The sequence below is a fragment of the Antechinus flavipes genome, chromosome 2 (genome assembly GCF_016432865.1).
Source record: "Antechinus flavipes isolate AdamAnt ecotype Samford, QLD, Australia chromosome 2, AdamAnt_v2, whole genome shotgun sequence".
NCBI lineage: Eukaryota > Metazoa > Chordata > Mammalia > Dasyuromorphia > Dasyuridae > Antechinus > Antechinus flavipes.
This window is the reverse complement of record NC_067399.1, coordinates 344,177,724-344,201,973: the sequence shown is the minus strand read 5'-3', so window position 1 is coordinate 344,201,973 and position 24,250 is coordinate 344,177,724. Positions and strand designations below refer to the sequence as shown.

Here is a 24,250-nt window from a genome sequence, read left to right as displayed (position 1 = left end):
GAATAGGTTCAAATACTTCATCCCACAGATTTGTGGTTTTTTTTTTTTTTTGTCTGATTTTCCTTTTGTAAATTACAGTTATGAAACTACTCACTCGCCTTAACAGATTATTCTTTTTTTTTTTTTTAATTTTTATTACCATTTTTTCATTTTCAAAACATGAACAGATAATTTTTCAGTGTTGGCCCTTGCAAAATGTTGTGTTCCAAATTTTTCCCTCTCTTCCCTCCACCCTCTCCCCTAGAAGGAAAATAATTCAGTCTATGTTAAACATGTGGAAAAATATCTATAATTCTGATGAACATAACTCTCTTCAACAATGACATGAAACAAATAAGTTCCAATTGAACAGTAATGAATTGAACCAGCTACACAAAGCGAAAGAACTCGGGGAAATGAATGTGAACCACTACATAGAATTCCCAATCCCTCTATTTTTGTCCGCCTGCATTTTTTATTTCCTTTCCAGGTTAATGGTCCACTATTTCAAAGTCTGATTCTTCTTGTGCAGCAAACTAACTGTATGGACATGTATACATATATTGTATTTAACATATACTTTAACATATTTAACATGTATTGGTCTACCTGCCATCTGGGGGAAGGAGTGGGGGGAAGGAAGGGAAAAATTGGAGCAAAGGTTTTGTAACTGTCAATGCTGAAAAATTACCTATGCATATATCTTGTAAATAAAAAGCTATAATAAAAAAATCTATATCTGTATATATGTTAAATCCAATATATGTATACTTATTTATATATTTATTGTGCTGCACAAGAAAAAAAAATCAGATCAAAAATGAGAAAAAAGCAAACAACAAAAAGAGTGAAAATATATGTTGTGATCAACACTCAGTTCCCACAGTCCTTTCTCTGTGTATAGATGGCTCTCTTCATTACAAAATCATTGGAAGTGGCCTCAATCATCTCATTGTTGAAAAGAGTCACAGGAAGACTATTCTTTAACGATAATTTGTTCATTTGGTATCTTAGCTTATTACTTTGGCTGTATTAGCATCTTGTTCTTGAACTAAATAGCCTAGATACTTTTTAATAATATAAGAATATAGTTACTTTACTACAAATTTAAAGAAAATTAATCACTGGAAGTGTATTTTACAGTTAAATAATCAAACTTCTTCATAAAGGAATGATCTTTATTAACTTTAGTATGATAGGAAGTTCATATCCAGAAATTGTTACTGTCCTTCAGGGATTTAAATCTGAAATTATTTGGATGATTATTACAATCATTTACCTCTTTTCATTATAAAATTCTTCCATCCAGAATTTATAGTGTAACGGAAAGAGTATTAGAACCAGAGAAGACACATATTAAAATCTTGCCTCCAATATTTTCTAATTTTGTGGTCAAATGCAAACCATTTAACTTCTCTGAGCTTTTTTTTTTTCCTCCTCTGCAAAATGGAAGTATACCTTTAGTTCTAACTTCACAGGATTGTCAGATCAGAAAAGAATATATATAAAATGTTTTGTATCTATCAAATATATCATAGCATAAATGTTCCCTATTGTTTTTATCATTCTTTAAATTGATTCTTACTTTTAGGAAAACATTTATTTAATAATAGTATTTTTTTCCAAATACATACAAAGATAATTTTTAATATTCACTTTTTCAAAACATTGTGTTCCAAAATTTTCTCTCTCTCCTACCCTTGTCTCCCTTCTCCCTAAGATAGCAAACAATCCAATATAAGTTAAATATGCAGTTCTAAACATATTTCCTAAATATTCGTCATGCTGCACAAAAATCAAGATCAGATCAAAAGGGGAAAAAAACACAAGAAAGAAGGGGAAAAAACAAGTACAAATACTGTGCTCTGATTTACATTTAGTCTACATCATTCTCTTTCTGGATGTGGCTTGCACTTGTCTTCACAAATCTATTGGAATTGTCTTGGGTCACCTCATTGTTGAAAAGAGCTAAATCTATCATAGTTGATCAACATATAATCTTTTTATTGTGTACATTGTTGTTTTGGTTCTGCTTACTTCACTCAGCATCAGTTCATGAAAGTCTTTCTAGGCTTTTCTGAAATCAGCCTGCTGATCATTTCTTTTAGAACAATAATATTCCATTGTATTTATATATCATAACTTATTCAGCCATTCCCCAATTGAGGGACATCCACTCAATTTAGGAAATATTATTTGGTTTTTGGTAAACATTTCCACTCAACTTCCTGTTCATTTCTTGTGAATTTTGCTTAAAAAAAAAAAAGTAAAATGTGTTTACTTTAAGAAGTAGTTTAGAATATAGCTTAGAAAACAAATACAGTGTCTTTTTATATAAAATTTGTCTGGTAGAACTTTGCTTTTTTAATAAGCTGATAATTTTTATAATTTCCTGAATTGTGTTTTATACACAGGCCTAAGAAGTTGACACTAAAAGGTTATAAGCAGTATTGGTGTACTTTTAAAGATACATCTATTTCTTGCTATAAAAATAAGGAGGAGTCCAGTGGAACTCCTGCTCATCAAATGAACCTGAGAGGTAAGAAAATTTTCATTTACACATGCTTAGATATATATTTGATCTCTCCCTTCTTTACTCTTGTTTTCTTTCACTTCTCCCTGATGTACATCCATTAAAGTATAAATTGAGACCTGAAAGGGAAAGTAGAGATCATTTAAGTTTAACTGTTTATTTTACACCTGAGTTTCTGAGGCTAGTAAATTAAGTGATGTGTTGGAAGGCCACACAGCTATCTTTATAGATATAAGACAGTGATAATTATTTTTTCTTCCTGAGTTTTCCTTTTCTGTTATCTTACAGTTGTCAGGTAAAGATGTACCTGTTGAATGTTCATGTCAAAATTTGCAATGCTTTATCCAGCGTAAACTTTTCAATTTCCATATATTTAAGTATTTATCTAACAGTACACATGGCATATATCCTAACAACTATTGAGAGGCAAGAGGCATGTATAGAACTTTTTGCTTTAGGGGAGGGAGAGAATGTATTTTCAATGAAAAATACCTGGCAAAATAAAATATCAAAGTGAAATCAAAAAGGATGAAAAGCAGTAGCAAGTACCATGGATAGTGTGATAGAGTTGGGGTCAGGAAAAACTAAGGTCAGTCCTTCCTCAGACATTTATTATCTACTGGATCCTGGGCAAGTTTTTAACCTCCATTTATTTCAGTTTACTTATCTATAAAAAAGGGGACAATAATAGCACCTATTTCCAAAGTTGTTATAAAGATAAAATGAGATAAATATTTGAAAAGCATTTTGCAGACCTTAAAGGACTATATGAATATTATTGTTATTAATTCCTCTGGTAATGTTTTTAATGTTTTATTTTACAAAAAGAAGGGAAAATTCTACATAAAAGTATTATTTACTTCAATTTTTGCTATTTTTTCAATGGAAAACATTTATCTTTTTCCTCAATTTCCACCTTCATCCTCTACAACAAAAAAAGAAAAACACTTATAATAATTATTTGATTATAATAATAATCAAAACAAATTCCCATATTGGCCAGATATGTCCAAAAATTTGTATCTCGTTCTTCATGTTTAATCCATTGCCTCCCCATTAAGATGGCGTAACATTCTTCATTATTAGTTTTCTGGAATCATGATTGATGATCACATTGAACCAAGTACTTAGTTTTTCACAGTAATTCATTTTTGTAGCATTGTTATTAAGACTATAAATTATTCTCCTGGTTCTGCTTACTCTACTCTGCATCAGTTTATTTCATTTCAGAACCTGATTAAAATCAGTCTTTCCAGGGTTTTCTGAAATGATTCCCTCCTCCAATTCTGTTGGCAGTACATTTCATTCTTTTTATTTTTATTTTGGGGAGCAATTGAGTTAAGTAACTTGCCCAAGGACAAACACCTAGTTAGTGTTAAATGTCTAAGGTCAGATTTGAATTAGATCTTCTGACTCCAGGGTCAGTGCTCTATTCACTGCACCATCTAGCTGTCCCAGTACATTTGATCCACATATCACAATTTCTTCCTATACATCATATACATATATACATCAATATATGAACAAACCCTCAATTTCCAGTCTTTTGACATGTATGTGTAAATACCCCTTTTCATTTTCTTGTATCTTTTTGCAATATAGATTTAATAATGTATCTCTGGATCAGTGATTTATACATAATTTAGTAACTTCTTTGGGCAAAACTCCAAACTGCTTGAATTTGTATAATTTTATTAACCAATTAATCATTGTATTTTTATTTAGACTTGGTCCTATGTGTACTTCTTTCATTATACTTTTGATGGACTCATGATTTCATTATAGTCTTCCCTCTACTAATATAGCTCATGACTACCTCATGCATTGTCTTTCTTGCTAAATATTTGTTGAAATGAATTGAATTTTATTGAATCCTAAAAGTTATCAAAATGTGCATACCCTTTAGCAGAATCTCTATGGGGCTTATATCCCAGGGAAAAGGGACCCAAGTGTGCAAAAATGTTTGTGACAGCCCTTTTTATAGTGGCAAGAAATTGGAAACTGAATGGATGCCAATCAGTTGGAGAATGGCAGAATAAATTGTGGTATATAAATGTTATGGAATATTATTGTTCTGCAAGAAACGACCTACAGGATGATTTCAGAGAGGCTTGGAGAGACTTACATGAACTAATGCTAAATGAAATGAGTAGGATCAGGAGATCATTATACACAGCAACAAGAAGACTATACGATGATCAGTTCTGATAGAGGTGGCTCTCTTCAACAATGAGATGATTCAAAACCAATTCCATTTGTTCAGTGATGAAGAGAGCCATCTACATCCAGACAGAGGATTGTGCGAACTGAGTGTGAACCACAACATAGCATTTTCACTCTTTCTGTTGTTTGCTTGCATTTTGTTTTCTTTTTCAGGTTTTATTTTTTTTCCTTCTTGATCTGATTTTTCTTGTGCAGCAAGATAACTGTATAAATATGTATACATATATTGGATTTAACATATTTTAACATATTTAACATGTATTGTACTACTTCCCATCTAGGGAAGGGGATGGAGGAAAGGATGGGATAATTTGGAACAGAAGGTTTTGCAAGGGTCAATGTTGAAAAATTACCCATGCATATGTTTTGTAAATAAAAAGCTTTAATAAAAAACAAAACAAAATTAATTTTATTGAATCCTATGTGATTTCTCATAATTTGGGGAGTAAGTTGTCCAGAGAATATTCAATCCTTTTTTGGTTATTTACCTTTGTGATAATGCTACTTCTTATATACAGGTTGCCCTTAATTAAATAGTGCAGTCTGTTTATTCTTGGCAAAATTTTAATTCTTTAAGATATAGTATTTGTTTGCAGTCATTACCATAGGAACAGGAGATGTAGTTGGATTGTCCTTAGTGTTCAAAGAAGACCAAAATGACTTCACTATGTCAGGGTCAAGAACACAGTGTGTCTAATAGTGGGTGATTTTGGAAGATTTGGGCACAAATAATTCATGTGAATATTTGGAGTGGAGATGTTTCTAAAGTTGCTCATTTCATATTTCTTTTGAGCCACTGCAATTTTGTTTTGTAAGGTATTAGAAATAGGTTTTTCCAGCAGCAGGTATTTGGGGTTCATTGACAGTAATGCTGAAAAATCTCCCAAATCTCATATATCTCCATCTTATTTTCCTAGTCATTTTTGAATTCAATTCATTTTTCTTTTTGCTGTTGTTTGAGTGCATAAAATTGCCCAAAAAATTTCTTTTTCCATTGTGCATAGTTATATCTTTCATATCACTATGGATCACCCAAAGTCAGTTGAAAGGTCATCCAATACAATCTATATTCAAAGAGGCATAATCTGTAATATACACAACAAGTGGTCATCCATTATTCATTACTGACGGGGAATCTTCCATCTATTCACACTGGCATGATCTAAGGAAAGGTTTACTACTTTTCTAGCCTGTGCTGTGGCCAGAGTGCTTGGCATTTTTTTTGTCCTGAAACTGTAAGGAGGGTGCTTACTGTACTGTGGCTGCAAGCTCCTCAACCTATGGCCTGCATCAGACTATGGACAAAACAGCAGAGTTTTGCCTTAGTGCTAGCAAAGAGACCCTTGTAATCTTCTAGACTGTTGCGCAATCCCCTTCTTGTCTGGAACTGAAAACTCCAGAAGTTGCCACTGCTGATTTCATTGGTTCCCAAAGCCTGTTCCTGGCTTGTTGGTGCTGGGACTATGCTGTCTTGGCCTGTGCTTTGAAGTCTGTTGACTGAGAGGTTTAGAAACCATCCCTGCTACCACAGAGGTAGCACTGATTCAGTTGCTTTGAGGTCCTGGTTTGCTAGGGCTAGGGTTATACTGACATGGTTTAGACTGTTCTTCAATCTCATTCTGGTGTGACAGATCTTTCATCCTGATCTTCTAAGTTGTCTTGGGCTGGAAAATTGTTTCACTCTGTCCTTTTTTTCTTTTTTGGTGCTGTTGCTCTAGAATTTGTTTAAAGGTTTTTGAACAGGTTTGGGGGAGAGCTTAGGTGAGTCCCTGCTTTTACTCCATATCTTGGTTCCACCTCCATCACAAGTTCATTTTATTTTTCCTTATATCTTATGATTGCTAAATCTGTTCTTGATAATCCTTTTTATATTCTCTATCCCTCAGTTCTTTCCCAAAGCTTCATGTATTCCTGTGTAATCTTGTATTTTCATTAGAAACAGATGTTACCTACTGGTCATCCTGCCATCTAGAGGAGGGGGTGGGGGGAAAGGAAGGAAAAATTGGAACAAAAGGTTTGGTAATTGGCAATGCTGTAAAATTACCCATACATATAACTTGTAAATAAAAAGCTATTTAAAAAAAAAAAGAAAAAGAAATAGATGTTGTATTTTGCCAAGCTTTTTCTGCATCTATTGAAATAATAATATGATTTCTGTTGCTAATATTGAACTAATCTGCATTCCTTATATAAATCCTACTTGGTATAAGGTATTATTGTAATGATAATCTGCAATGTCTTTGATAACTTTATTTAAAATATTTGCATCAGTATTCTTTAGGTACATTAGTCTATAGTTTTCTTTCTGTTATGAGTTCAAATGTTGGAGTTCTTGTTCTTCTCAAAACACAGGGCTTAGAGGCTTAGAGCCCTCCGAATATCTCCAAATCCAAAGGTTCTGTCCTTCAGCCTCTGCCTCTGCTTTCTTCAGCCTTCAACCAACACAGAGATGGAATGTCTCTCTTGTCTCCTTCTGGGGAGCCCAGCCACCAACTTGCCGTGGAGAGAGGGCTTCTGGCGTAGCTCCACTGAAATCCGTCAAAGTGTTCTCTGCACCAGAGTCGCTCCTCTCGAGTCCAGCTGAACTCTCTTCTGCGACCAGCCAGCCAAGAGGAAAAAATGTATTCTGTCTTAGATCCCTCATCGCTGGCCTTTTATCTGACTCTTCTGAGAGAATGAGAGTATGGGTTTTCTCCCATAGTGCTCTCTGGCCCAAAGAGCTTTAAGGGAGGTGTGGACTCCCTTGAAGTTAGAAAGTTTACTTTGTGAAGCTGGCATATTTGTAACTCCAATGAGTAAAGGTGTGAACACAAGCCTTGTATTAATTAGTTCTACTTAGTACCTTGTTTCAGGTTCTGGCCAAAATCTTCTTGTAAGATTAGATCAACTCTAATTAGTTAGCAATTAGTAAGGATTCCAACATCTCCCCCTTTCTTTTGTTAGATGAAAACACCAAAGGAAATAGGAAATCTAATCAGATTAGTGGGTTTCTGAAGGGGTACACATAAATCCATCAATATGGGCCAGAACTTTGTAACAGATATACATGGTATACATAAATCCATCAATATGGGAGGCATTATACATAATTTACAAAAGCACATAGCAATATAACACAGGCTAGTAGTAATGTAACAACATGAATCAACCTGAAAATTTACACATGTCCATAAGTCCTAGAAATAGTCCATAAGGAATCCATTGTCCATTAGTTCATGTGCCAGGAATCCAATAGTTCCTGTAAACCCTGAAGTACTGCAAAAGTCTCATCAACAATTTTTCATCTTAAGAAATCCAATGATTCTTGCTGGTTTTTCAAGAACTAAAACAGTTTCATCTTGTGTTAGGAAATCCAAAGATTCCTGAAGATTTTAAAAGTCTTTTTAACAGTCTCCTTATCAGCTATGCTCTTTCAATGGTGAGCACAATCAGCAACAGAACCACCCGATATTTCTTGGGTCTTCTCCTTTGTTTCAAGGGTCTGCTCCATCTCTCTGCGATGGACAAGGCGAATGCGGCTCGTCGGCACCCATCTGATTCCTTCTCCACATGTAGAGATGCAAGCAAATCCTCTCCCCCAAGCAGTTAGCCTATCTGGTCCCTTCCATTCACCACTTTCTGAGTCTCTCCACATCACCTGGCGATTATCTAAAGATAGTGGAGCTGCTTGCACTGGACACTGCTCTTCTGGTGGGTTATAAAACCTGTCTGCTGGAGCCAGTGCATCTTTATCAAAGATTAAGAAATTAATGGTATAGAGAACTAAATTTAGAAGTTCTCTAGGGTTACCTGTGGCTCCCCCTTTCTTTTGTTTTTGGAGGAGTGTCTTAATGTCTCTGTTTCTTCTTTCTACTATTGCTTGACCTTGAGGATTAAAGGGTATGCCAGTAGTGTGTAAAATCTTATACTGTGCACAAAAGTGTTCAAAATGTTTGGAGGTATATGCCGGTCCATTATCTGTTTTTATTTCTTGTGGCACACCCATAATTGCGAATGCTTGAATGAGAAATTCAGTGACCACTCAGGCTGTCTCTTTTGCTGCTGGTATGGCAAAAGTGAATCCTGAAAAGGTGTCTACTACAACGTGGATAAAAGACAGATGACCAAAAGATTTATAATGGGTCACATCCATTTGCCAGATTTCATTGGGTCTCAAACCATGAGGGTTCTTCCCTGTAGGCAGTGTAGGAGCGTGGAAGGGAAGGCAAGCTGTATAGCTTTTCACTATGCTCCTAGCTTCTTCTTTTGTAATCCCAAACTGTAAGCGCAAAGCTCGAGCAGCCAAATGTTATGAGTTCAAATGTTGGAGTTCTTGTTCTTCTCAAAACACAGGGCTTAGAGACTTAGAGCCCTCCAAATATCTCCAAATCCAAAGGTTCTGTCCTTCAGCCTCTGCCTCTGCTTTCTTCAGCCTCCAACCAACACAGAGATGGAATGTCTCTCTTGTCTCCTTCTGGGGAGCCCAGCCACCAACTTGCCGTGGAGAGAGGGCTTCTGGCGTAGCTCCACTGAAATCCGTCAAAGTGTTCTCTGCACCAGAGTCGCTCCTCTCGAGTCCAGCTGAACTCTCTTCTGCGACCAGCCAGCCAAGAGGAAAAAATGTATTCTGTCTTAGATCCCTCATCGCTGGCCTTTTATCTGACTCTTCTGAGAGAATGGGATTATGGGTTTTCTCCCATAGTGCTCTCTGGCCCAAAGAGCTTTAAGGGAGGTGTGGACTCCCTTGAAGTTAGAAAGTTTACTTTGTGAAGCTGGCATACTTGTAACTCCAATGAGTAAAGGTGTGAACACAAGCATTGTATTAATTAGTTCTACTTAGTACCTTGTTTCAGGTTCTGGCCAAAATCTTCTTGTAAGATTAGATCAACTCTAATTAGTTAGCAGTTAGTAAGGATTCCAACATCTTTCCCTTGGCTCTTCCTCGTTTAGATATTAGCACTATATTTGTGTTGTAAAAGTAATTTGGCTGGACTCTTTCTTTACCTGTTTTTCGAAATTGTATTGGAATTAATTTTTAAATGCTTGATAGAATTCATTTGGGCCTAAAAATTTTTTCTTAGGGAGTAGTAATTGTTGATGACTTATCAATTTTTCCCCCTAAAATGGGATTAAATATTTTATTTTCTCTTCTATTAATCTAGGCAGTTTATATTTTTATAAATATCCATTAGTTAAAATGTAAGATTTATTGGCACTGGACAGTATGTTTCTTTAATTTTTTCTTCATTTGTGGTGATAATTTGGTTTTCTTATTTCTTTTTTAGAATCAAATCAAGCAAAGATTTATCCATCTATGGATTTTTTCATAAAACCAGCTCTTAGTTAAGTTTTCTCACTTTTAGTTTTATTAATCTTTCCTCTGATTTTCAGAGTACCTAATTTGGAATTTAAGGTTTAATTTGTTCTTTTTCTAATTTTTTTTTTTTTTAGTTGCATGCCCCCAATCCATTGGTCTCCTTTTTCTCTATTTTATTCATGTAAGCATTTAGAGAGATAAAATGTCTCCTAAGAACTGTTTTATCTGCATGCCATAAATTTTGGTATGTTGTCTCATTATTGTTATTCTCTTGGGTGAAATTGACAATTGTTTCTATGATTTGTTCTGTCCACTTTAGGATTAGATTATTTAGTTTCCAATTAACTTCATGATCTGAAAAAGATACATTATGAGATGGGTTTTTTTGCCATCATACATAGTCAGTTTTTCTTTTAAGTGATATGTATTGAGAAAAATGTAAATTCCTTTCTTATACCTATTAATTTTTTCCCAAAATCTGTCATCTAATTTTCCTAAAATTCTGTTTAAATACTTTTTTATTTTGTGGTTAGATGTATTCTAAAAGGGCAAAATTGAAGTCTTCTACTAATATTATCCTATTGTCTCTTCCTGTAACTCATTTAACTTCTTTCCTAAGAATTGGGATATTGGAACATATATGTTTAGTATTGATATAACTTCACTGTCTATGGTACCTTTTAGCAAGATGTAGTTTCCTTCCTTGTCTTTTAATTAGATCTATTTTTGCTTTTGCTTTTGTATGAAACCAGACCCTACCCTTGCTTTTTTGTACTTTGGCTGAAGCATAATATATTTTGCTCCAGCCTTTAACTTTTAGTCTGTGTGTGTCTCTGCTTCACATGTGTTTTTTGTAAAACATACTGTAGGATTCCGTTTTTAATCCACTCTGTTATCTACTTCTGTTTTATAGGAGAGTTCACTCTATTAAATTTCATAGTTATTATTATTTGTATATTTTCCTCCAATCCTGTTTCCCTGCAAAGTTTATAATTTTATCTCTCCTTTCACTTTTTTCCTTTCCCAGAGTTGAGCATTAGCTCAACATTATACTCTTTGAATTCCATTTGACTCTTTTATGTTTGTCCTGTTGTCATTCAAGTACTAACATAGGATTACTCCAACCTCCTACCTTCTCTATTCCTTGTCATCTGCTACTGAATGATGGATTTTATCTATCATCATACTGACTATATCCACTACAAATTTGTTAGATAATCTCAATTGGCCCTTCAGCAAGACATTGCTATCTACTCCCTGTTTTCTGTTTTACTTCTTGAAACTTCTTGACATCTTTCCCCTTTTCACTTTTTTTACTGCAGTCCTTTGATGACTCCTTAGCTAAGCTAATTTCCCCACTTAAACCTTTCACCTCCTATCTTCTGTATCTCTAATCTTCAGTTGCTTCCCATCTACTGCCTCAATTTTCAACAATTCTCTCCCATCATTAATACTTTTTCCTGATTCCCACAAGCTTTTTTCATTAGAATGTTACTTACATTTGGGCAGTCAAGATCTGTGTTCAAATTCAGCCTTAACCACTCATTAGGAAACTTAATCTTTTTTTCCCCCTTCAGTTTCTTCATATGTAAAATGGGTAATAATAGCACTTAGCATCTAGAATTGTTATGAGGATCAAATAAGATAATAATAGTAAAGCACTTACGTAAATGTTAGCTGCTAGTGTTGTTGTTTTCATTATCATATATTCAGTTTTTGTGTCATTGATTCATTTATTTAACTTTAGAGTTCTTGTTTAACATCACTAAACTGAATCAATAATTATTTTATAATGCCCTCCTTGAAAATTTTCTACTCCCTTATATGACCTACAAATTTTTAACCAAAATACTTAATTACTTTCTTTTAGAATAATTGAAATAAATTGCAGGGATGGGTTTAATATTTTCATCCCTCATATATTTTTATAAATGAAAGAATATATTCTTTGAACTTTCTTTAGAGAAGAATTAGAGGTAGTAATCTGTTAAAATTCTTGAAGTTTTTTCCATGAATATTCAACTTCAAAAGTTTTTGATGAAAATTAGAATTGTGATGTCTGAATAAAGCTTTTCTTGACCTTGTCTCAAAGTTTTTCTTTTGTGAAATTCGTTAGAAATATTGCCATCATTTATTCATATATTCCTTTCTGATGTCTATAAAAATAGGAATTTGTACAATATCATTTTCCATATACAAGAGTTCTGATCCTGTGTGGCCTCTGGAATGAACATTGATTGATGATGCATGTTCCTTGAAACCTTTGCCATATCTGTACTATTCTTAAGCTATCAGTACCACAATTTCCTGTAATTAATAGAATCTTTATTTCTGAAAATTTTCCCCCAAAAAGAAATTCTGATATTGAGCTTTATTTTCCACTTTCTCATTTATGCAGTTGCATATCATTTTGTTTTATAGATTTGTTACTAAAATATTATGAGTTTAGTTTGTTGTCATTCATTTGTTTCAGTCATGTTTGATTCTTCATGAGTCTTGGCAAAGATACTGTGTACTTCATCTTATTGGCAAAAATACTGTAATGGTTTGCCAATTCCTTTTCCAGTTCATTTTACAGATGAAGAAACTGAGGTATATAGGATTTGCCTAGGATAATACTGATAGTAAATGTCCAGTTGAACTCATGAGTCTTCCTGGTTCTAGTGCCCTCCATCAAATTTGCCACTTAGCTATTGGAAATTTTTTGTAATTTATGTTATATTTTGAAAGTGATTGCTGTTAAAGAAATCATTTATATAAATACTTATGTAAAATGAGAATTCCTTTCATAAAGAAAATAACTATGCCACCAAACCAGAATTCTACAAATATAAATTTAAGATATCTTTAAAGAGTTTGCATTCCTTAACAGTGATAATAAATATTTTGAGTCACAACAAAATGAAAGATTTTACATAAGGCTTGGAATTTTGTGCGTGATATAATTGTCTGTAAGTTTTTTAAAAGTATAAATAATTTTCTCATTTTAAATTTTAGGATGTGAAGTTACTCCAGATGTAAACATTTCTGGTCAAAAATTTAATATTAAGCTATTGATTCCAGTTGCAGAGGGTATGAATGAAATCTGGCTTCGTTGTGACAATGTAAGTTCTTCATTTAAAGTACAATATAAGTCTTGGTTCTCACTTTCATATGTAGGGTCCATATAATCAATGAAACACTTTATTAACATATTTTTCATGCTTATTTGAATTTTATTATACTTATGTTTACTTAAATTTCATTATTAAATTTTTCTGCAATTGAAGGAAAAACAGTATGCACACTGGATGGCAGCTTGCAGATTAGCTTCCAAGGGCAAGACCATGGCAGACAGTTCTTATAACTTAGAAGTTCAGAACATTCTTTCATTTCTGAAGATGCAACATTTGAATCCAGATCCCCAGTTAATACCAGAACAAGTCACAACTGATATTAATCCTGAATGTTTGGTGTCACCTCGATACCTAAAGAAGTATAGGAATAAGCAGGTATTCATTTCTTCTTAGTATGGTTTTATTGTATTTCATTTTGAGAGAGAGTGTATGTATGTGTGTGTGTGTTTAAATTTCAAATTTAGATTTTTGTTTTTTTAATTTACTTAAAAATCTTGGTGAGTTTCATGCCAGGTAGATGGAAAATCTAAATTTAGTTTCATTTAGTTTGGATTTAAATGATCCATTTAAATAATTAATAAAATACATCCATCGTTCATCTGGGGAATTGCACATGGTTCATGTGACAGTGAGATTTTCACATGCTATGGTAAGGAAAATATTAAGGAAAGGAAGAAATTTTATTCTAGACATATTTATGAAATGTTGATTTTAGTTTTAAAAAGAAAAGCAAAGAACTAAATTCATTATAATTCTTTTAAAAATGCTCCATAAGTAAATTTTTTAAAGGATACAATTTCTATAAGTTTTCCAAAATCATCAAGACATATCTTTAGCTTTTAACAATTAGCATACATACATGTCATTATCAAATTTGTGTCAGAGGAGAAGATTAAATATAATAATGAAAGCTACCGAGTGTTTAATGACACTCAAATTACTCAAATTAAGTTATGCAAGCCCTTTCACATAGCTCTTTAAAATGGCAGTTATCCACAAAGCCATTGTAGTCAGTTGATCTGAAATCAAGGCCTATATTAATGGCCCTTCTTAGTTGTATAGATGTTGGTTTCTTTTTACAGTAATGTTTTTTAAGATTATATCCTTTATTCTTTTGGTTTTTTCATTACTGACTTATATATATTTCCTTGGCATGGCATAGTATTCTTTCCACCAGTTAATTTTTATGTACTCAATGGTAAGTCATAGGTAGAAGGCAATTTTTATAGGACTTTTTCCCACCAAAGTGTTTGTAAATTGAAAATTTTGAAGACCATTAGTTTTTGTGATTATTCCTGTGAATCCATATTGATCAGAGGTGTATTGTATACTTTTGAATTATTTAGTCAGAATTTTAATTTCATTTTAGTCTCATGAGTCTATTTTGTATTTCACAAAAAGATTAACATCCTAAGGCCTGCCGTATATTTTAAAGTAAAAATAAACAGATTGTCTAAAGAAAAAAGTTGCTTTGCTTTTACGTCAGATAAATATTTTCTACTTAAGTATAGTACTTTTTTTTTATGTCTATAGTTCCTGGAATATTAGACAATAGTGCCTTTTTTCCTTTCTCCAGGAAAAAAAGATTCAAAAAGCAAATAGTAATTGAAGGCTTTGGTTTACTGCTTTAATTTTAGAAACAGTATGTTCATTGTAATATTTAATGCCCTTGAATTTTTTATTTTACTTATCCCAAAGAGCAGTGCATGGATGGTATTACTTTTCACTGACTCTGAGATAATGAATTATTTTGAATATTTATATTATTTTCCCCCTTTGAAAACAATGGTTCTCTTATAGCCAGTTACATCTTGGAAATGAAATAAAAGTATGTTTTTTTTTTCTCATATATTTTATTACCCACAAATGTGTACTCATATAGAAGCTTAGTTTTAGTAACACAAAATTTTAAAATGATTTCTAATAGTTCTTAGTATAGTTCTCATATAAAAATTGGATCTGTGCTTCCTTGTTTTCATTTCCATGCTTACATTAATTTTGCTTGGTTTCTTCCTAAGGAATTTTGCATGGTTTTTGGCTATAATTTTATTTTGCAGTTGACTATGACTTTTTCTTTGCTTTGTTGCCATTTTTCTGATTCTTTTTTTTTTTTCTTTCTGCTTCTTTTTTCTTTCCTTCCATTGCCATCCACAGCCAGGCTATATAAGAGATTTGGTAAGTTCACAGTATTTAAAAGTAGACACATACAGGGAATAACTTCACCACTTTTCAATCTACACTGTTTTTATGTGTACATATGTATGTATAATATAAAAAAGTCTACAATTTTTCTATTTAAAAATTAAAAATGCTTCTAGATATTTAAATAATGCAAAGCTACTAACAAATATCTTCTGCTAGAAACTTTCATTGCAATACCTCATTCAGTACTTACATTTTGAAGCCAAATTTATTCTTTGGAGAAACCATCTAGTAGGATGGAATTACATTTTTATGTTATATAAAAGTATTGTCAAACTTTCCCTTATAATAGACATCACAAGCTGCAGCTATGTCTCATATATTTTTTATATTTGCTATGGGGTAATATCTAGAATTCAGTGTTAGAAATTAATATCAAGGGTTTTTATTATATCATTAATATGTCATAATATTAAATGCTCATAATGCTCATATTTTTGTCATGCATATTTTTAGCATGACAGTAATTCTTTAAAGGTAAACAACAATAACTAGTAGTAGTTAAGTGATGTTTGATTATGTGATGTTTAATTATGTGCAGATTACAGCAAGAATCCTGGAAGCTCATCAAAATGTAGCTCAGATGAGTCTTATAGAGGCCAAGATGCGATTTATTCAAGCTTGGCAGTCTTTACCAGAATTTGGCATCACACATTTTATTGCAAGGTTAGTAATTCTGTCAGTATCGGTATACTTTAAAATTTTGAATTTGTACTAAAAATATAAAGTGTCCCATAGCATGATCTTTTGCTAATCCCACATCTGTGGGTTCTCTGTTTTCTATCATATTGTTTCTAAAAAAGGAGGTGGCTTTGAAAATTCATCCCCTTTATTTGAGCTGTTGAAACCATTCTCTCTAACAGATTGTCCCTGTCATCCTCTCTTTTTAATTTCCATTGTCGTCTTCTATATTGGCTTCTTCTCTACTGCCAATAAATACATCTTCTTTATATTTTAAAACTTTCATATGACTCCAGAATCAACTCAGGACATCGTTCCATTCTCAGATCCTTTTCATCTCCAAACTATTAGGAAAAAAAAAGTATTTCTTGCTTCCACTTCCTGACATTCCAGTTACTTTTCATTCCTATGGAGTCTCCCCCCAAATTCAACAGGAGCTTCTCTAAGACAACCAACAGTCTTGTAAGCACTGTAAACAATGCAAACATATTGATAGCTTTCACTCAGTTTTCCTGGTTCTTTGTTTCTCTGCAGGACGCTCTTATGGTTCTCCATTTCTGACTGCTCTTTACTCTCCTTTGTGTATCCCATCCCCTAAACCAGTCCGGTCCACAAACATTTATTAAATTCTCCATATGTACCAGGAACAGTGTACCTGTAGAAATAGAGAGATAGAAGAGAAATAGAAAAAGCCACGTCTCCCAAGAAGTTCACATTCTGAAGAAGAGACTTGAGACAAGGAGATTGGTTAGGTAGTTGTTGCATCTGAGCCAACTACTTCAGAGTGGTAGTTGAGATGAACAGAGTATGAGCTTAATATTTTGGCTGTATGAAATGAGTGAGGTCAAGTAGTCAAGGATGATATTGAGATTGCAAGCAAGGGTAACTGGGAGGATTTTGGTGCTTTCAAGTATTAAGAAAGTTGGGAAGAGGTAAAGGTTTGAAAGGAAAAATAATGAATTCTGTTTTCACTATTGAATTTGAGATGCCTACAGGACATCTAATTTGAGATGCCTAAAAATAAATTAATATTGTGAATTAGGAGAGACATTAAAGAGATGATAATGACTCCATGGGTGAGACAGAGGGAAAAGAAAAGGCTCAGGACAGAGCCCGAGGGGATACTCATAAGTAGTATATGTTATATGAATGCCATTTGAGCAAAGGAAACTGCATCAGACAAGTAGGAGGAGAACCAAAAGTGAACTGTCATAAAAACCTAAAGAGAAGAGAGCAGTCAGGAAAAGACAGGGACTAATAATTTCAAAAAGGGCAGAGGATTCAAAAAAGGTAAAGAATGAGACAAAGTCATTAGATCTGGCAGTTACAGGATCATTGGTCTGATGAATTGCTTTTGGAAATATGCAAATAGAATGACTAAAATAGCCATACACACACACTAAGAAACAATGAATATGTCTGAATACAGAGAATCTAGGAAGGACATAAATTGATGTAGAGTGAAGTAAAGTAAAGCATAACCAAGAAAACAATGTACAAAATACCAACAATGTAAATAGAAAGAACCACCAGAAAAGAATTGAAAGGGATTGCTCTAAAATTAAAAACAACAATCATGACCCAAAAGAAATCAGAAAACAGTTCTTTCTACTCATTTGTAAGGTTTAGAAGTCTGTGGGTATGAAACATTGCAATTTTTTTCATATTTTTCAATATAATGATCATTTTTGCCAATTTTTTTTTCTTTTCCTCATTTTCTTTTTTTTAAAAATTTTTTTTGTTATATGAGATGACTATAGGAAAGGGAAGGAAAATAAAGGGTTATTTAGGTGAAATAAAAACTAAATGATTACAAAAGATCATTAGCACTTTGGAGAGAGCAGTTTTGGTTGAATGATGAGGCAAAAAGCTTAGATTGCTGAAGGATTAGAAGCAAGTCAGAGAAGAGAAGAGTGGAGTATGGTGCACCTAGTATAATTTCTCAAGGAGTTTAGCTGAGAAAGATAGAAAACATAATAGGGGTATAATAGCTAGCAGGATGATGGGATCATGGGAGTTTGTACCTCATTTTTTATCTTGTGCTATTTTTTTCCCTCCACATCCTCTCTTTTCTCATCAGCTTTCTTGTATGCAATTATCATGTCTATTTGTTTTTAGTTTGTTTGTACACAGTTATTTGCATGTCTTCCTCACAGAATTGTGAGTTCCTCTAGATTAAAATCTGTTCTTTGGCCTTCTTTGTATCCTCAGCATTTAGCACAATATTTGATACATTCTAGACATACAATAAATATTCAGGGGGAGGAGAACTAAGATGGTGGAATAAAAACAGGCACTTCTCTGAGCCTAACACTCTATTACCACCTAAACCTCTCTGAACAACGTTTTAAATAAAAGTTTTTAAATAAACCTGAAAATAAATCCTGGAGCATCAGAACCACAAAAGAATGTTGTGAAACAATTTTCCAGCCCAAGACAACTTAGATGTTTACTCTCACCAGGGTAGGCATCATCCCAGCAAACCAGCTATAGGCCTTATAGGCAATTGAATCAGTGACCACAGTAGCAGTTTTCAGGTGGCAGGACTGTTATAGCCAACTTCTAGTGTTCCCAGAACAAAGAGAAATTATTATAGGCAGTTAGAAATAAACAGTGTAGATTTTGTGGGCCCATCATCAGGTAACAATATTTGACAGTTTCTACATTAAAGGGTTAGAAATGGAAAGTTTAGGAATTAAAATTAGAACCAAGAATCACCTACCCAGAAAAACTAAGTATCTTTTAAGGGAACAAGTAGATACTCATTGAAACAGAGGACTTTGAAGCATTGCTGATGAAAAGATCAAAGCTAAATAAAAAAATTGACTTTCAAATAAATATGACTCAAGAGAAACATAAAAAAGTAAATAGGGGCATACCCTTTGATCCAGCAGTGTTACTTACTGTACTTATATCCCAAAAATGTTAAAGAAGGGAAAGGAAACCCATATGTGCAAAAATGTTTGTGGCAGCCCTTTTTGTAGTGGCGAGAAATTGGAAACTGAGTGAATGCCCATCAATTTAGTGGATGCCCATCAATAAATTGTGGTATATGAATGTTATGGAATATTATTGGTTCTGTAAGAAATGACCAACAGGACGATTTCAAAGGGGTCTGGAGAGACCTACATGAACTGATGCTGAGTGAAATGAGTAGGACCAGGAGATCATTATATACTTCAACAACAATTCTATATGACGATCATTTCTGATGGACGTGGCCATCTTCAGCAATGAGATGAACCAAATCAGTTCCAATAGAGTAGTAATGAACTAAACCAGCTACACCCAGAGAGAGAACTATGGGAAATAAGTGTGTACCACAACATAACATTTTTACTCTTTCTGTTGTTTGCTTGCATTTTGTTTTCTTTTTCAGGTTGTGTTTTTTTTTTCCTTCTTGATCCGATTTTTCTTGTGCAGCAACTGCTATATATACATACATTTTAACATATTTAACATGTATTGGACTACTAGGGAAGGAGATGGAGGAAAGGAGGGGATAATTTGGAACAGAAAGTTTTGCAAGAGTCAGTGTTGAAAAATGCATATGTTTTGTAAATAAAAGCCATAATAATAATATTTTTTAAACAAGTTAAACAGGGAAGAGATATAATCAGGTTAATAATGTCATAATAATAATTACAAATAATAAAATCATAACTAATTATAATATGACAATATTAAAACCATAAGGTTAAGCTTTTTTATTTATGTCCCTACATGTAAAGGTAATACTTGTATCTCCTAAAAACTTTCTCATTATGAGAACAGTTTTAGGAATATATATATATATAGACAGAGAATACAGGTATGAATTTAATATGATGAGGTAATTATACAAAAAATAAAAGTAGAGGGTAAGAAAAAGGAATGTACTGGGAAAAGGGGAAAGGACAGTGGAATAGATGATTTATCTGACATAAAAGTACAAAAGAACATTTCACTTTGCGTCAGTTCATCTAGGTCTCTCCAAACCTCTCTGAAATCATTCTCCTGGTCGTTTGTTACAGAACAATAGTATTCCATAACATTCATATACCATAATTTATTCAGCCATTCTCCAAATGATGGGCATCTACTCAGTTTCCAGTTGCTTGTCACTACCAAGAGGGCTGCCACAAAAATTTTTGCATATATGGGTCTCTTTCCCTTCTTTAAGATCTCTTTGGGATATAAGCCCAGTAGCTGGATCAAAGAGGATGCACAGTTTGATAACTTTTTGAGCATAATTCTAAACTGCTGAACAGACATTTTTCACACAAAATAATCAAAGCTATTTGTGTATGATCGTATTAGAAAAATTCTCTAAATCAATATTTATTAGAGAAATTCAAATTAAAACAATTCTGAGCTACCACTCCATATCCATCATATTGGCTAATATGACAGAAAAGGAAAATGACAAGTGTGGGAGGAATAGGGGAAAATTGAGGCACTAATGCACTATTGTTGAAGGGGTAACTATGAATAACTCATCAATACAATGATATAACATAGTTCTCAAGGATTTAGAATGAAAAATGCTATCTATCTCCAGAGGAAGAACTGATGGAGTCTGAATTCAGATTGAAGAATAATTTTTCTTTTTATTTTTCTTGAGTTTTGTTTTGAATATTTTTGGTCTGTGTTTTCTTTCACAACGTGATTTGCTGGAGGGGAAGGGAGAAAGGAGGAATAGAGAGAATTTAGAACTCAACATTTTTTAAAATGAATATTCAAAATTGTTTTTATAAGCAATTGGAGTAATCACATATTAAAAATAAATGTTTATTAATTGACATGCTCTCTTGGTAATCTCATCAGTTTCTATGAGGTTCCTCTAACTTTTCTATGCAGATAATTACCAAATTTATTAACAGAGACAGTTTTTTCTTCCTTCTGGCCTCCAGATCCACCTCACTAGCTGACACGTAGCCATCTCAAATTGCCCCAAATTTTCCCCAAACCTTCTCTTGACTTTCCTATTTATATTCAGGGCAGGAAACTCTTAAGCCATATTAAAATGTAATGTTTCTATGATTTTTATAGAACTTATGTATATAGAAATTCATTGTATTCAAATGGGATTTCTGCTTTAGTCCTACAAAAATAAAATGTGTTTCAAAGTAGCATGTCCACCTATTCAAGCCCATTGAGCAACTGAAAATAAGATATTTTATATGAGTATTTTTGAGCTTATACAAACAAATGTTACAGGTTTCAAGGGGGCAAAAAAGAAGAACTGATTGGTATTGCCTATAATAGACTCATTAGGATGGATGCCAGCACTGGAGATGCAATTAAAACATGGCGATTCAGCAACATGAAACAGTGGAATGTAAACTGGGAAATAAAAATGGTGAGTAAATTTTTTTTCTCATCTATGTAGCAGGAAAGTATAAAAAATTGTTAAATACTCATAACTGTTACTGCAATATCCTTAAATGTAAAAATCTTAGTTCCTTTTTATTATAAAGGGAAAACTCTTGGCATTGAGACTTAAGAATTCTATTCATTTAAATGTAGATGTACTCCAGTTTCAAATGATACAGAATACAGATGCCTCAAAGACAGATATTTTAAGTTCAAGTTTTCTATGCTCTGGCTGTGTGACTCTGAGCAAGTCACTTTATCTCTATACTCTAAGCCAGTAAATATGAAGCATGCAACTCACAGGCTTTCTGAGTCCCACAATACTTCTGAGCATTGTCCAAGCCAAACTAAAATGTAATTGGGGCATATTTAACAAAATAAAAATACCTTAAAACTTGGGTTATATAGCTTACAGGAATTCTTATTTATGGATTAATGATCCCTTTTCTTCTAAGTTTGGTACTGTAGCTCTAGGTGACTAAGAATATAAGTTGAAGAGAAGGTACCAAGCCATCCTGATATGGGGAATTTCCTCACCTGGGAATTGTTACAGCAATGAAAATACAGGTCCAGATTAATTTCTTCCTCCTCTCCATTTTAATGGGTAAAAATAACTATTATGACCATCGTGAGTCCTTTGATATTTGGGGTATTTTAAAATTAACAAGAGTTCACAAGTCTCTTAACAATGTGTATTTTAAAGATATATTCAATTTATGTAAAAACACAATTTGAAAAGTTTATTTCAGAGTAGTAGTGTATCCTTCACTGCCACAGTATGATTTCTTATGAATCTTTAGCAATGTTATTCTACAGTTCTTCTTTCTAGGATTTTAAAGTTTCTGACACCTAAAGATTAAATTTCTAAACCAAATATAAAGTGGAACTTAGGAAGTAGATTTTCTCCCAAGACTTCAAGAGACCAAAATTAGGTTCAGAGACCTGGAAAGCTGTAATTTAATAACCTATATATTTTTGTATTCATTTTTTTCCCCAAAACATAAAAAACAAACAGAGAGGGACACAATTTAGTTACTGAACAGCATTTTGTAGTTTAGAATTTTTAAAAAATAGTACCAATAACTTTTCTTGGCTTCAGACAGATAAAGTTATATGGCTATAATTAAGACAGATTAGGAAGGATAAATCAAGATGCTGTTAGAATTAATTAATGGATAGCTTTATTTGAATATAACAAAGCTATTTAAGTTCTTTTTACCTTTTGTTCTAGGTTACAGTAGAGTTTGCTGATGAAGTACGATTGTCTTTCATTTGTACTGAGGTGGATTGTAAAGTAGTTCATGAGTTCATTGGAGGCTACATATTCCTCTCAACACGCGCCAAAGACCAAAATGAAAGCTTAGATGAAGAGATGTTTTACAAACTTACAAGTGGTTGGGTGTGAGTTGAATATATTGTGTAATGAAACCTCATAGCTATTATCAATATTTAACTTTAAAAGCTGTTATTTGGAATATGCTGCTTAATAAAATAAGACTGAAATGTATCTCTTCATGAAAAGTTTTTTTCTATCTTATCAGAATTTAACATGTATACTAAAGGCATATCCATTAATCTACAATCATGATACTATACATGGACAATAATATGTGATAAACACTGCGTTTAGTTATAAAACTCAAGGTGATGAGCAATCGGAAATTAAATTTGATCAGTTTAAGTTAGCCATATTATAATACAAACATTTACTGTAATGCCATTCAGGCTTAAACTAAATGAAGACATATTTAACGCATGTGTTTTATTGTATATATAAATTTGGCCTCCTATTTAGAAGTAGCATGTTTTAGACTTTATTTTATTGCTACCTAAGTGGCCTGAAATTTTGGAAGAATCATTGTGTTTGAACTTGAAGGATATGTTTAATTCTGTTATATCTATTTTATCTCTCTTAATCTTTCCATTTTTTTGTGGTTTTATTTTTACTCTTATACCATATTGTATGAAGTACTTGCAGTATTCACCAGCATATTTACTATCTGCCTAAAATATACAACTTTTGCCTTATAATATGAAGTAAAGGTCTATGAAGTATGCATTTTGTATAACTAATGTACAAACACAAATTTTATAAAATTGTACAGTTTTTTAAAATTAGTATCATTGATCAGCTAGGGGAAAGGATTTAGATTTAAAGTATCACCATTAATCATATGCTTTTAAAACTATGTATATCAATTTGGTAGAAACTAATTGTAACAATGCATTTTTTATGTCTGCTAAATTAAGTATAATTTTTTTTATAGCTAGTATTGATTATGCTACAATGACCTTCACTATAATGTCAGAACTTGACATTTTCTGGCCTGTTACACTCTTGCAGTCTGCATTGTTGCTGCTTAGAGAGTTCCAAATCCTATATAAGCCAAAAAATATCCAAGAAGTGGATTACCAGTATTGTTCAACATTCTATTGTTTTAAAAACTGTATAAATGCATTTTGTTTTAAATAAAAGCAAACTGTTTCATTTGACATTTGACATTGTCATGTTTACCAAAAATGAATTTAGATCTTTTCTAAAGAAGAATGTCAGATTGTCAGTATTACCTTTTGCTTTGGTGGCAGTTTGTCACCAAAATTCCAGGATGTCATGCTAAAAATTAGTCCTCTGTTAAGAATTCAACCCACCTAACCTAGGAATATATTGTTTCATTTATTAAAAATAAATTTAACAAATATATCAAATATCAGTCACCAGAAAGCAGCATCACTAATAAAAATTCTATCAATGAAAATGAGTAGCCAAGTAATGACAGTCTTTTTCCACCTATAATACTTGAGTGCCCCATAATACTTGAATTTCTTTTTTTTTTTTTTTTAAATTAAGGTTTAAATGAAAGGGAT

At 32.8% G+C, this 24,250-nt stretch overlaps 1 protein-coding gene and 1 long non-coding RNA gene across 5 annotated transcripts in view; both read left to right on the top strand.

Moving 5' to 3' along the window:
* Nucleotides 1-23,878, top strand: part of FERMT2 (FERM domain containing kindlin 2) — a 130,113-nt gene extending 106,235 nt beyond the window's left edge. For 2 of the 4 annotated variants that reach the window (XM_051977958.1, XM_051977960.1), the window contains 7 exons: nucleotides 2,394-2,518; nucleotides 13,029-13,135; nucleotides 13,301-13,522; nucleotides 15,302-15,322; nucleotides 15,891-16,015; nucleotides 21,230-21,371; nucleotides 22,617-23,878. In XM_051977958.1, coding sequence (XP_051833918.1) covers nucleotides 2,394-2,518; nucleotides 13,029-13,135; nucleotides 13,301-13,522; nucleotides 15,302-15,322; nucleotides 15,891-16,015; nucleotides 21,230-21,371; nucleotides 22,617-22,790 — 916 coding nt within the window. In that variant the 3' untranslated portion in view covers nucleotides 22,791-23,878. The remainder of the gene's footprint in view (nucleotides 1-2,393; nucleotides 2,519-13,028; nucleotides 13,136-13,300; nucleotides 13,523-15,301; nucleotides 15,323-15,890; nucleotides 16,016-21,229; nucleotides 21,372-22,616) is intronic. The other 2 variants (XM_051977959.1, XM_051977961.1) reach the window with 1 other exon arrangement.
* Nucleotides 2,529-12,116, top strand: LOC127549710 (uncharacterized). The gene is made up of 2 exons (XR_007950694.1): nucleotides 2,529-7,130; nucleotides 9,111-12,116. It is a non-coding gene; the product is annotated as an uncharacterized LOC127549710 (long non-coding RNA).
* Nucleotides 23,879-24,250: the final 372 nt, after the last annotated feature.